The sequence below is a fragment of the Ovis aries genome, chromosome 26 (genome assembly GCF_016772045.2).
Source record: "Ovis aries strain OAR_USU_Benz2616 breed Rambouillet chromosome 26, ARS-UI_Ramb_v3.0, whole genome shotgun sequence".
NCBI classification, from domain to species: domain Eukaryota; kingdom Metazoa; phylum Chordata; class Mammalia; order Artiodactyla; family Bovidae; genus Ovis; species Ovis aries.
The window spans coordinates 27764189-27778756 of NC_056079.1; the positions used below are offsets into that span (position 1 = coordinate 27764189).

General features: G+C 42.2%; 1 protein-coding gene across 15 annotated transcripts in view; it reads left to right on the plus strand.

The window, feature by feature from the left end:
- NRG1 (neuregulin 1) overlaps positions 1-14103 on the plus strand; it is a 242658-nt gene extending 228555 nt beyond the window's left edge. For 10 of the 15 annotated variants that reach the window (XM_027962709.3, XM_027962708.3, XM_027962710.3 and 7 more), the window contains 3 exons: positions 310-440; positions 1452-1658; positions 4381-14103. In XM_027962709.3, the coding sequence (XP_027818510.1) occupies positions 310-440; positions 1452-1658; positions 4381-5032 (990 nt within the window). In that variant the 3' untranslated portion in view covers positions 5033-14103. Of the gene's footprint in view, positions 1-309; positions 441-1451; positions 1659-3810; positions 3953-4380 lie in introns of those variants that run through there. The other 5 variants (XM_027962711.3, XM_060407182.1, XM_027962712.3 and 2 more) reach the window with 1 other exon arrangement.
- The last annotated feature ends 465 nt before the right edge of the window (positions 14104-14568 follow it).

Genomic DNA, 14568 nt, shown 5'->3' on the forward strand with positions numbered 1-14568 from the left:
ACCGTGAAGGTGTTTGTATTGAATTCTAGTCACGTTATCAGTTGGAAACGAAAGAGAAAAAACAGGTCTTCTCTGATAAAATGTAGTTGTTATGGTAGGACCTACATTGTGTGTGTATATCCAAAGAGAATTTCATGAATTCTGTTTATCTAATTTAGAGATCATACTAACCAGGATAGGCTTTGCCATATGGCCACTGGAGAAATAAAGCTTATTACGAAGCATGTGTATTAGATTTGTGTGTGTATGTGACATTGTTAGAATTTTGACTTCCCTAAATCTTCAAGTTGTGTCTCTTTGTTTATCCAGCAATACGTATCTAAAAATGTCATCTCTAGCGAGCATATTGTTGAGAGAGAGGCGGAGACGTCTTTTTCCACCAGTCACTACACTTCGACAGCTCATCATTCCACTACTGTCACTCAGACTCCCAGTCACAGGTATGAGAATAAAAAGCTGCATGACATTTCCCCAAGAACGAATATTTACACGTTCCCTTTTGTTCTCACTGCCTACAAAAGGAGCAGGAGGTACCTGGAAGGCAGTGCGGTACAGTAGTGTGTATGATTTGGAACAAAAACAGGCTTTGGACATCCAATTGACTCTGCCACTAATTGCTATTTGAATTTGACCCTCAACTTTTCTGTCACCAAAACAAGGGGAAATAATACCCACCTTACAGTGTTGTTATTCCCCATTTTAGAGGTTGTCTTTTTTCATGCCTGACCATTTCCGGAATTGCTATTATTGTTATTCAGTCACTAAGTCCTGTCCAACCCTTTGTGACTCCATGGACGATAGCCCACCAGGCTCCTCTGTCCTCCACTGTCTCCCAGAGTTTGCTCAAAGTCATGTCTATGGAGTCAGTGCTGCTATCTTACCATCTCATCCTCTGGTGCCCCCTTCTCCTTTTGCCTTCAGTCTTCCGTAGCATCAGGGTCTTTTCCAATGAATTGCTATACTGGAAAGAGTTTATCTAAGATACTATATAATACTTAGAAGTTAACTTCTTCCAGTGATTGGATTGCCCTGGGATATCACATGAGAACTGGTTACCTAGCTGAACCTCAAACTCTCAAATGCTCTGGTGATATCTGAGTGGGTTCTGCCAAGGGCAGCACTGGACTTCCAAATGGAGCACATAAGACCAGGGCATCCTTAATCTAAGACGCTCAAGAACAGAGAGACTCTAAAAATATTTAGTACAAAATGGCATTTGTTTAATGTGTGTTGAATGGGTGAACATGTAAATAAAGTGTACCCTCGCAAAGCTAACCTAAATCACAATCCTATGCATCACAAGCATCTTAATAGACAGTCCTATTCTGAGACAAGTAATCCCAGCGTGAAACATCAGTCATTTACAAGGTTTGTCACTTCCCTTCCTTTCATTTCCGTGTGTGCATAGAGTTAAAACTCTCCCTCTCTCTGCCTCTCACACTCCCCTGTAGCTGGAGCAATGGACACACGGAAAGCATCATTTCGGAAAGCCACTCTGTCATCGTGATGTCATCCGTAGAAAACAGTAGGCACAGCAGCCCCACTGGGGGCCCGAGAGGACGTCTCAATGGCTTGGGAGGCCCTCGTGAATGTAACAGCTTCCTCAGGCATGCCAGAGAAACCCCTGACTCCTACCGAGACTCTCCTCATAGTGAAAGGTAAAACTGAAGGGCAAAGCTACCGCAGAGAAGAAAGCACCCCAGTAAGAATCCCCGCGAGCATCTGCTCTCCCACCTAAGGAAGCTGCTCTCATGAGAATAAGGGGCGCCAGGTGCCTGGTCTAGGAGTGATCCTAGTTGATGAAGGCGTCTTTTGGTTTGACTGAACTCATTTCTTCTGAGCTTCTCGCATCATCCCAGTGGCTGACAGGCAACAGACTCTTAAAAGAGCTGGAATGATTTGATGTGGAAGGTGCAGCAGTCTTGGAGTTCCCAGCTTTGACCTTAGGCTCAGACCCTCTGGGGGAGTCTCAGTTTCCTCAACTGGAACTTGAGAACACTGGCCTCAGTGATTGATCAGGACCCTTCTAGAATCCTAAGTGGCCAGTTATCCAAACTCTGGTCAAGCTGGCCTCCTGTTCTCATGAGCTTTCTTACCTTCCAGCCTCAGTTAAATCAGATCAAGGGCTGTGTCCTTGCCACCTGTCATGGGGATGCCTTGCATTCCACCAGACAGTATCCCTTTGTGAAATTCCAGCAAGGAATGCGTCCATCAATCTCCTGTCCACTGCGGCTCGCAGTCTTCACAGGAGGTTTTCAAAGCAGATACTGCCTTTGATACGGCTTTTATTCCAGAATGTGTTGGCTTTCTTCTGGCGCTATTGGGTTGGGTGGGGGAAGTCAAGACAAATGTAAAATAAAGATCAGAAGAAAGTAACCTGAAAGAGATGCTTAATCGCATTGCTGAATTCATAGATTCTCCTGATCCATTCTCACCTAAACTGGGGGAGAAAGTTATACCCAACCAGCATTCCTAGTCCATCAAGAAGCTATTACTCGTTTGTTTTCAAATCCAGCAGAGTTCTGTCTGTTTGTTGGTTTGCTGTGTTGCTTTCTCAGTCCAATCTCTGACCACTTGCTAAAAGGTTTACATAATGTCGAAGTCATACTTAGTTGGTTTTCATGGGTGGAGATGATTTGGGTACACTCCTTCACTCATGCATTGGAAAGTACATACAGCAAAGGATGACCAGTTTGGAGCCTGCAGGTCATTTAGAGCCTGCTTATTACTTTTTCAAGGGCCTTTACCCCAAAATGGCTTTTCAGAATTTTATGGAATTAGTGGTTGCTCTAACTCATCTATGATAAAAATAAGCTTGGTCCAAAGCTGGTTTAAAACATCAGCCTTAAATTCATGTAAGTGTATCTTTATGTATTGAGCCTGTTCCAATTCAATCCTTTTAGAAACCTGAGAAAGAAGATAGGGATAAATTCTTTCTCCACCACTACAGGTGATGTTTATCTTTAAAGGTTGACATTTTCCTGCTGGGATAGGCTTCCTTTCATACCCCAGGTATTATTTAGGCCATCAGAATGTACCTGGCACCCTGGAGAAAAACAATGAAGCCGTGCTATGGGTTGGTTGAATCTGAATTAGCATTTCTCAGAGAGCTTAATTTAAGTATCCCCAAAATAATAAGTCTGGAGACTTGAGTCCCAGATATTTCCATCTGGAGACACTTTCCCGTTTTAGACACAGTCAGATCTCACATCTGTATGACTCAGAATCATGGATGGCAAGCAGGAGGGTTGATAGGTTTCTTGTTCCTGTTAGCTGGAGATGAGAAGACGGTGTCCTGTGTCATCACAGGTCATGTCAAATTAGACTCTGCAAATGCCACCGTGAAGGAAAGACTCCTTTAGTGCTACGCATTGGTGACATTTTCATCTAAGCTGAGAAATGTGACTCTGAATAAGCCACGTCTTTCTCAATGCCACATAAGGTCTTCTTGTTTGGGGGGAAGAAAGCACGGTATGAAAACAGTGCACTCAATGTCTTGACAACGAGATTTCCTGAGCGTCACCAAACATAGCATGACATAAGGTGACACGGTACAGCCACCTTTGAGCAGTCAGAAAAGATAAGCCAGAGCTGGATACAGCAGTGGGTTCTGGAAGAGAGCCAGAGCAGGGATCGGACATGGCGATGAAGCCAAGCGTCAGCTATCTTTGAATGTCGTGGTCAGTGGGATATAGAGTTGCAAATGGAATGTTAAGAAGTCGCATTTCATGGAAAAGTTAAAAGCGCACAAATGTGTTACGCTGTTTTCAGGAATAAATCTAAGTTACTATGCTCTTTTTTTTTCATAAGACATAACCTTATAGCTGAGCTAAGGAGAAACAAGGCCCACAGATCCAAATGCATGCAGATCCAGCTTTCCGCAACTCATCTTAGAGCTTCTTCCATTCCCCATTTGGGCTTCATTCTCTAAGACCCCTTGGCCTTTAGGAAGGTATAGTATTTAAGTAATACTTCTTCCCCTTCCAAATCCCCGAGCCTTGGTCCTTACAAACTGAGAGGTTTCCAGGACCCTGTGCCCTCTTGTCTTAACTCACATGCTTTTATTGAAAATCATGATTAAAAAAAAAAAGAAAATCACGATGAGATGGAAAAAAATCTCAAACACTTTGCTAAGCCAGGCAATTTAGCTGATCTTTGCATGCACTCCTGTGAGGAGACTCTTGACCACCTAATTGGAGATTCCAAATGTCCTAGTGTAAAATCTGAGACATCTACAATGAAGAGAATTACTCTGTTGTCTGATGATGATATCTGATGATAAGATAATGACCTCTGCCCCCTGACCCCCACCCCCCACCCCTCACTCTCTGCCTCTCTCACTGCACCGCACTTACGCTGGGGTCTTCTGTGCTCACACAGGTATGTATCAGCAATGACCACCCCGGCTCGTATGTCACCTGTAGATTTCCACACGCCAAGCTCCCCCAAGTCACCCCCTTCGGAAATGTCCCCGCCCGTGTCCAGCACGACGGTCTCCATGCCCTCCATGGCGATCAGTCCCTTCGTGGAAGAGGAGAGACCCCTGCTCCTTGTGACGCCACCACGGCTGCGGGAGAAGTATGACCACCAGGCCCAGCAATTCAGCTCGTTCCACTGCAACCCCGCGCATGAGAGCAACAGCCTGCCCCCGAGCCCCTTGAGGATAGTGGAGGATGAGGAGTATGAAACGACCCAGGAGTACGAACCAGCTCAGGAGCCGGTTAAGAAACTCACCAACAGCAGCCGGCGGGCCAAAAGAACCAAGCCCAATGGTCACATTGCCCACAGGTTGGAAATGGACAACACAGGCACTGACAGCAGTAACTCAGAGAGCGAAACAGAGGATGAAAGAGTAGGAGAAGATACGCCTTTCCTGGCCATACAGAACCCCCTGGCGGCCAGTCTCGAGGCGGCCCCTGCCTTCCGCCTGGTCGACAGCAGGACTAACCCAACAGGTCGCTTCTCTCCGCAGGAAGAATTGCAGGCCAGGCTCTCCGGTGTAATCGCTAACCAAGACCCTATCGCTGTCTAAAACCGAAATACACCCATAGATTCACCTGTAAAACTTTATTTTATATAATAAAGTATTCCACCTTAAATTAAACAATTTATTTTATTTTAGCAGTTCTGCAAATAGAAAACAGGAAAAAAAAACTTTTATAAATTAAATATATGTATGTACAAATGTGTTATGTGCCATATGTAGCAATTTTTTTACAGTATTTCCAAACGAGAAAGATATCAATGGTGCCTTTATGTTATGTTATGTCCAGAGCAAGTTTTGTACCATCCCGTGACTGCTTGTTCACAGTATTTCAGCGACCCTCCACCCCATATATTCTGTTTTTTGCTGGCTTCTCGTGTACTGCGTTATCATGTTGGCCGGATGTATGATTTACAGGATTTGCACCTGTCGCTCTGTTTGCTTCGAGTAGTACTCAATCAGGATGTCTTGTAATGGCGCATCCATCCAATACTCCCCCTCTGTATGAGATTTTTCTTTTGCTTTCCGTATGTGAAATGAGTTGTGTCTATTCTGCCAGCCAAAGGTTGCTTCACTGGGCTCTGAGATAATAGTAGGTCCAGCAGCATGCTACTATTAATTACAGCAGGAAACTGCATTAAGTCATGTTACATATTAGGAAGAAAGTAATATTGTGATTTTTTTCAAAAACTATATTATTCATCAGAAGACAGCTCGCTCTGACTTAAAAGGAGCTACCATTTACTTTATGCGGATTGATTTTTCTCAACAAAAGAAAAAAACAAGTGTTGGGGCTAGCATGCAAAGTGGATGCTGGCTAGCGACCAGGGTAAGGTCCAACCCTAAGCTGAGGACTCGGTTTCAGTCTCTCTCTCTGGGGGAATGATACAGCGGCTCATCTAATTGAAGAGCAAACCATGGCTGAAAAAGGTGCAATCCTTCTTGACTTGTGTTTTTTCACTGATTTGGGAGCTAGTGATTGGTCGTGTCTTCTCGGCTCAAGGACAGATGTGTTATGGCACAAAAACCCCCAGTTTCAACAGCACACTCAGCAATTTGTCTGGAATACTTCTGGAATGCAGTGTGCCTGTTGTATATGGCGGTGACATCATTATAGAGAACTGGTTCCGCCGTAGATTGTCTAGAGGAGTGAACGTGTGGCAGACACAGGGGAAGAGTGGCCGAGTGACCCTGTGTGTAATTTTTTAAGGGTTTTTTGCCCGTTCCTTTGTCCTCATTATGCCTTTCTTGTTTTTCAGTCTCACCTTGATTAGATCGTACTATGCATGAACACTGTTGTCAGGAATGGCCCATGTGCATGTAATTTGTGATTAGGAAGAACCTCCCACGAGCGAGGATGCATCAGGAAACGGCAGTAGTCTCAGAAAGATTGCACCTTTCCTTGCAGAAATGACCCCCACATGTGCTAACCTCTCCATCTGCAGCTGTATCATCCATTTTCCCCCTTTCTTACTTTTTGCTTTACTGTCAACAAAAATAGGATTAAGATGGGTTTACCTTTTGCACGTTCTCTTGTGGTAAGCAATCCAAGGAAGGTCTATAGGTAGAAATACTTGAAATAACTGCTAATCCAGGAAAAGAAGAGAACTTTATAAAATATTGTAGTCCCATCTCTGTCAAGTTGGGCTGGAGGTTTACTTAGGTTCCAAGTGGCCTCCTAGGAGCCCTGGGACAAAATGGGGAAATAGGTTAGCAGGGGGCTCAAAATACCAGCCATGAATTTAAGGAGAGTGACTCTGTTGATTGCAAGTAAATGGAGTCTATTTCTTCACCACATCTCTATGTTAAAATCAAAAGGAAGAAGGGACATGCAAAGAGATCTTAGAAGAAAAGTGCAGGCTGAGCATGACTCATGTCATTAAGCTCCTAAGTGTTTCTACAGTTCACAGAGATCGTCTATGGGCCCTTGGCATTTGGTATCCCAAGCGTCCTTCATGTTTCCTTGCCACTTCCTCTGTGCTCAGAAGTGTCCTCGTGTGCTTGTTCACCTTTCCTAAGGAGCCCGTGACAACTCCCCAAGTTGCACTGATTTCCCAATTCGGTAAAATCAGTAAGCTCACAGCAGGGGAAAGAAAAGAGTCAACCCCAGAGAAGTTCTCCAAATTATTCTCAATTGCCTTTGAAGACCTGGACTCCTCCTTCTTAGACTATTTCAATTAAAAAAAAAAAAAATCCTACCATGATTAAAACTCTAGAATTTCAGTTTCAAATTCTTCAGGCATGGGAGTCTTGTTCTGGAGAATTTCTGGAATACATAAAATCTTTGATTGAGAGCAAGAAACAACATGTTCCTCAGTATGAAAAATCTCTGTCAATTTTCAGCTTGAGGACAAGAGGAAGTTTTCTTTCCAACTTGGTTCTGGTCACTCATCAAGGTGACATATATCAGTTAGGATAGGCTTTCTGTCCACAGAATGACAGATTTCCTTCATAGGAAAGGCCAGCAGACTACTCGGGGCTCCCTGCTGTGGCCACCAGATTTGTGTCCACAGGGGCATCTCTGGGATGTTCAAATGCCACCATCCCTGTTTATAAACTCAGGAGTGCAGTGGCAATACAAAGAAAGCATGTGAACCAACATTCCCAGCAGAAGGGAAGCCTCTCTGAGTCTTCGGGTGGTGGAAATTGCTGAGATGTTTGACAGTGACTTTGTTTCCTGGGTCTGAGATCATGTCCCATTGAGGAAGATGCAGGGGAGCGTAGAATATGAAAAATGCCTTTTTCTCACTCTGGGTTCCTTTTACATCCTGCTCTCCCTCCTTGCCTGGTAGGACTTTTATTTCTGAGAGTGTCTGGACAGTCTCCTGCCTTCTACAAAATGGCAGTCTGCCTGGGAATTTGTGAATGTGTCCCAAAGACCAATATGCCATATCCTCCTTGTTTAAGTGTGACTGTCATGATAGAGTTTATCCAGGGTCATTTGCTCTATAACTTTTTTTTTTTTTTTTTTTTGGCCTGGGTTGAAAGGTATATGGCTCACATTGGTAAAAATATAAAATACCTAGTTTTTTTAGTCCTGGCTGCATCCCACCAGCCACAAAGATGTCTATCCACAAAGGCCCATGAAACATTGCAGAGAAATGCAGACAAAAGGAAATGGCCACATATCACAAGTTCTATTATATATTCTTTTGTAAATACACATTGTACATTACTTGGATGTGTTCCTAAATCATTTACTGTCTTTATGAGTTCATGTCAGTTTCTTTTTTTTTAAACTCTCTTAACTTACTGTGTAACATTGTAAATAACATAATGTCCTTTATTATTTATATTTAAACATCTAACATAGAGTTGTTTTCATATAAGTTTAAGATAAATGTCGAAAATATATGTTTTTTGGTTTTTCTTTGCTTTAAAGTTATGTATCTTTTCCTTTTGCTTTTTTTTTTTAAGAATAATTTATTGTTCAGGAGAAAGAATGTATATGTAACTGAAACTATTTGAAGAATGCACATTTGAAGGCCGTGAGGTACTGATAAACTAAAGAATTTATTATCCAAAATACTAAGCAATAAGTAATTGTGATTTATTTAAAGTTTTGTCCATTTTCCATGAAAGACATACTGCAATAAAGATGCTACTCTGCGGAGATCTGGGAGTGTGGGTCAGCAGACAAAGGGTCCAGTCTGTTAGACCAGCACCTTGCCTTTTACTGTGATGGCTGTGCTAACTCAGGACCCTGTTTGATGGATCCCATGTTCACCTTGTCTGTCCGTTGCTTTTGCCACCCTGCCTGTCCTCAAATCATCTCCTGCCTGTCAGTTCTGCTTACCACTGTGTTCCTTGTTGAAGGAATCACAACCAAGCAATATGACTTTTTTACATAAGAGCATAGACGGGACATCATAGGGCCTGATTGCCTGGATCCCAGTTGCTACCACATTCTGTAGAGACAGCATGTAATTTCTTCCAACTCATGAAAATGTCAGTATGGAAACCCATTCAGTCGTGAGACAGAAACATGTTACCATGGTCCAAAGGATCTGGTGGTGACCACGGCTCAAAGGCAGCCAGTCAGAACTGGGCCCTGCTAAGCTCTCCTAGAGCTTAAGTAAATGTGCTTTCTCCATCTGGTCTATGATTGAGCGATTCACCGTTCTAAGAGAAAATAAGGCTAAATCGGGTTCTTTCCTCTTCATTCTATCAGTAAATCAAGCTCAGTGTCCATCTTACTGCTCAGGGAAGGACCTAGGCATGAGAAATGTCCTGCATTCTAAGACTCAGTCATAGGAGTGAGGATATTCCTTCTCTTCTTGAAATTAGCCTCAACAAAAGCCATATTTTAGCAAATAGATATTTGCATGAGTGATACTTTTTGTATATTTCAAGCATCTTACTCATTGTTCCAAATAGGATTGGGACTTCCACAGTGTATGCAGTTGAGGTCAGCAGTCCTTTGGGGTGACCATCGGCCTCCTTTGGAGTCTGAGGGTACCCTGAGTCTTCTCACCTCCGTGTCTGTGTGCAATTCCTATTACCTAGTGGAAGATCCACTAGCATCATTTCCAAAGCCATCTGGATGTCCAGGAGATTCAAGGAGGGGCCTTTGTGCTAGTTTTTTTCTATTGGTATTACTGAATTTTCAAAGCTATTCAGAATCCTCATATTCGTGTTAACATTGATATGCACACAAATATACACACAGGCACTTGCAAATTCTTAACACACCCTCCTAAAGTCATGACATTCACTCACGTGTCCAGTCCACCCATGCAGCCATTGAGCAAATCAAGGAGTGCACAGAATACTTAAAAACTAAAGGTGAAGACACTTCCCTTTGTATTCAGCTTACAACTAAGGCTTGGTCCATCCCCGGAATTGAAAATCACAGGCAGCTGTCTTAGTCATTTAGGTTACAACTGAGTCCTTGCGTGCTCAGTCACTTCAGTCATGTCTGACTCTTTGCGACCCTTTGCCCTGTAGCCTTCTAGGCTCCTCTGTCCAAAGGATTCTTCAGGCAAGAATACAGGAGTGGGTTGCCATGCCCTCCTTAAGATACATTGATATTGGAGACAAAAGCATGGGCGATGGAGGGTGGTGTGGAGACAGCAAAGATTCACACACGTCCACATTCAATATCTGGATAATGATTACAATCCTCCATTTATTTTAACCATGTAGGCACCTGAATGTCACACAGGCCAGCTTTGCAAACTAGCAAACAGTCTGTCTTTCCAACCTAATATCCTCCCCATCATTAGATTTCTTGGCTCTCCGTCCTTAGGATAAATGACAAAGGTCTTAATGTCAGAGATTTGGGGTGATGTGAGGCAATTCTGAAATCTAGAGGTTTGGGATGCTGGATGGAGTGGAAATTTTTGATGATCTCATGTAGTGTCACTTTGCACTCTGACTTGCTCTTTCTGTAATGGATGGAATAAAATAAACTGATGGAAATTCTTGCTCCAAAAGATTAATTTAGAAACAGAAAAGCTTTCTGTTTACAAGAGAACCTTTCTGCTGCTCTAGGAAGCTGCCGTATTCTTAACCTTTAAGGCTGTTGTTGGAAAGAGTAGTCAGACCCACTTCTGTGTGTACCTGTGGCTCCTATTAACCTCCTGGCATAGCAGTTGTTGGACCTCTCCAGTGAGCTATTGGTTTTGAACTTCAAGCTCCCAAATATCACCCAGGAAAAGACAAAGGAAAGACAGGAAAAGAGACAGGAAAAGGCTTTTTTTTTTTTTTTTAACCTGGAGGGAAAATATCATGATCTACCTAATCCTTTTGAAAATACATCAGGAAAGGGAGACCAGCAATTCCTAAAGAGGAATACTATAGGAATCCTAAGGAGGAGTCAGAGTATAGAGTAAAATTTCCATCCAGGATCATTCCCTAACATTCTTCCTTCAAACTGAACTTTTGGGGATAGAATTTGATGGAGAAAACAACACTTCTTCCCACCCCCTCAACATGTCAAAGAGTCTAGAGGATTATTACCTTTGTCAGCATAAACATCTTTAATAGCTTTATGTGTTTGTTCTTATGCAGAGAAACTATTAAATAGAATAACATTTTATGCTATTTTATGACTTAAAACATCCTTTATTTCTTTATTATTCTCTTAATACCCTGGGATGTTGGTAGGTGAAATCATCAGGAAAACTGAGGCTCAGAAATGTTAAAAAAAAAAAAAAAAAAGCTGTCCTCAGGTTACTCATCTAGTGAGTTGCAGAGGTAATATGTTTTCCCAGGTTTTCAAATTGTATTCCTCCCCTTCCCCTGAGCTGAGCACAAACAACTCTTTCATTCTCAGCCCTTCATCACGTGGACAGTACAAGTTCCATGTAAAACCAAGTCTCTACTTGAAAGAATATGAGCCCCTCTGGCTCAGCACAAGTTACTCTGGAGCCCAATTTGCTTGGCTGAGTAACTCTATGCTTCTTTCCCTAAAAGTCAGTTCCCAAGGAGATGAAGTGTAGCCAGGAAGATGAATTCATAACTTCAATATGTTGGTAGCATCCTACGGTGCAACGAGGAAGGCCTTTGCTGTCAAAGTTCTGTCCCCACCACTTAGTGACTTTGCGAATCTGGACAGTTTCCTCCTCCAAGATTATTTCCTGATCTCTAACACGGGAATTCAAATGACTTTACAAAGCCGTAGCGTAGTGAGAATTACATTTGAACACTTGGAGGAAGCTAGAAAACGTCTAGCACATGGTGAGTACTCAAATGCTACCTTCCATTTGCTCCTTCCCCTCCAGGTTATTTTGGAAACTAAACTTTTCAGTCCCAAATGACACAGTCTATATGGCACAAACTGATCAAATTTATTTTATCATTTCTCCAATCTAGCACCAATAGCCAAATCCGTTTTTAATAACAACTGTATGTTGAGCAGAATTATTACTTAAAAAAATATAAAGTTGTAGCTCCAATAAGTTCTTTTATTTAATTGCCTCTGGTGTAGCCACACTGCTTCCCGTAAAGTCTCTAATTTTTAATGACATTGCATTAATGTCTCATAATTTCATGGAAATTTACTGAAACATAACTCTTGGTAGAGTTTTCATAATACTGTCTTCAAACTTCATTGCAAACAGCTGATAAACACAAAAGGATCCTAAGTTGATATAATACCCACACATACCCATTTGCCTTAGTTTGCACCCAGGATGTTCAAACGAAATCATTAAACTGCATCCTGGATGTCCATTTCCCTAAAAAAACTATAACCTAGGCAAAGATCTGCAGTGACAAAATTGGAGGAGTCAGCTCCCAGACGAAGTCGTGTACATATAAGAAGCCACATTATTTATGGATGGTTCTCACTCACTTCCATTATCTCGCCCAAAATTCTTTACACTCTAGTCACTCTTTATGCATATACTACAGGATACTTTTTTTTTTTCTCATCTCAAGTATGAAGCCATGAATAATTTACAGACTTAAGCTTTTGGATTTCACCCTTCAAATTTGCATCCTACATCAAGGATGGTGGGTGACTTGGTGTCATTACACCCATGATCAGATCTGTGGTATAGTTAATATAGTTTTACTGTTAAAGGCAAGGAAGTCTAAGATCATTGCCCATATATAATCCTTCATTTAAATTAAAATGTATTCTATTGAAAATAATCCTGACTCCCTATGAAAAAAAACATATGAGGAAGTTTTCTTATAATTTTAAGGAAATAATCTAGATGTAAGCTTTGTATCCTGTTCGTTATTAGCAATAATCAGGAATTAAGCAAACACTTGTTTTCGATTGCATGATTTTCCTCAGGTGATGCTTTCTTGCCTGACCTTGAGCGCTTCTCTTGAAGTGAGGTGCTTAGAGTGCTTCCCCGGGCTTGGGGCTTCAAGCCAGGGTCATTTTCTAGAGCACCTCCAGTTCCCACAGTTGAACCCAAAGTGAAATTTCATCTTCTTCAGAGAATGAATCTTCATGGGTGTGGACTTCCGCAGGTAATAAGGTAACAAAACAGGCAATTTTCCCCCTGGATCTTAGATTCTCTGCCATGATGAGTCGGGAAGAGAGGAAATGCTCTGAGTGAGAGCCACTTGCTCTGAGCTCCCCAATTCCCAGTACCCAGGTTCCTGCCGATTATAAGATAACTGCTCTTACATGAGAAGCTTCCTGCAAAGATCCCATCCTCCCTTCTGAAAAACCATTTTTTGTTGTTTTCAAAATAAAGCCCTCACTTAATAGCTGCTTAGTTCCTAGACCACCTCTGATCTCTCTGACTCCAAACTCTGAAGTCACAGGGCCATGTGCCTTCATACTTTGATCAAAAATTTAGTCAGAAATTATGGAATGTAGGATTTAAAGTCATTTTATCAAACCAGGAAACCTTTCTTGATTTGTTGTAGACACCGCAGAAAATTTTAAGACCGAGTCAGAGGACATCCATCAGCTTGACTGAAAACTCTTTCACGACCTGAAGCAATGCTGAGTCCCCTCCACGTTAGGAGTATGGATGGCTCTATTTGTCTGAGGAGTTAGATCTCTAGCCAGGATTGTGAGAGGAAGAATCTGGGGTCCTTCCCATTAAGCTGTTAACGCATGAGACTTAGGGCTCCACTCAGGGTTAAAATCATGTCAATTAGCAAGCAAAGGAGCAGCTAAGGGAACATATCCCTGAGCCTGGTTGAGGGAGCCCCGTGTCCCCCACGGAGCAAGCCAGGACCTCAGCAACCTTCCCTTGTTCTCCCTCCTCATCTAATCGATGACAACAGTGACTATACCACCGATTCGTCACACACGCGTCCTCTCTGCACAAACCCCACTGCTCTTCTTCTGGGTCACACTCATCACAGGGCTCTGTTCACCTCTTAACTGATCCGATTGCCAACCCTGTCGAGCCGTTCTCCTTGCACGGCTCCTCTCACAGCTTGACTCAGCCTGACGTGAGAGGCTCTTCCCAGACTGGCTTCTGTCAGACTCTTCTAGCTCACCCCCTCCTCTCACCCCTCACACCATCTTCTGCTTTTTTGTCTTCCAAATACACCCCATCAGTGTTTATCAAACTCGGATCATTGCTATACCGATTTCATGACGATTACCATGTTCACGGATCACCTGTATTATTTTTCGCTTACTGTTTTTCTTTCAATTGATTGCATTTTTAACAAAAATAAAATCATTTCCAATGAAACATTGTATCAATGCTGTGAATGGAAAACTGCGATCAGTTGCCATAATGAAAATAGGACTGTAAAAATAAATATAATAAAAAGGAAACAAAGTCATCAAGCTCTGAGAAGACACTGTTGCCTGCTAAAGTATGCGAGCTGAAAGACTGTTCTCTGTCTGACATCAGGGGAGAGTGGCAGGTGTTAGATAAATGGGAAATAGATTCAGGAACTCGACAAGATTTATTCCCTGAATTAACCACAATTGAGAGGCAGTTGACAGTGAGTTACTTCTACTGTTTTATTCCATATTATTTAATGCTAGATCCTAAAATCACTTTGGATTCAGCGTTCAATCACTCAGTGTTGTTTCTCATATATCCTTGCCTTCATGTGCACATGTGGTTTTATAGAAACTCCCGTCTTCTCTTTTCTACCCTTTGATAAAATTTTTAGTGTGATGCACTTTATTTCCTATGCAAATTTAT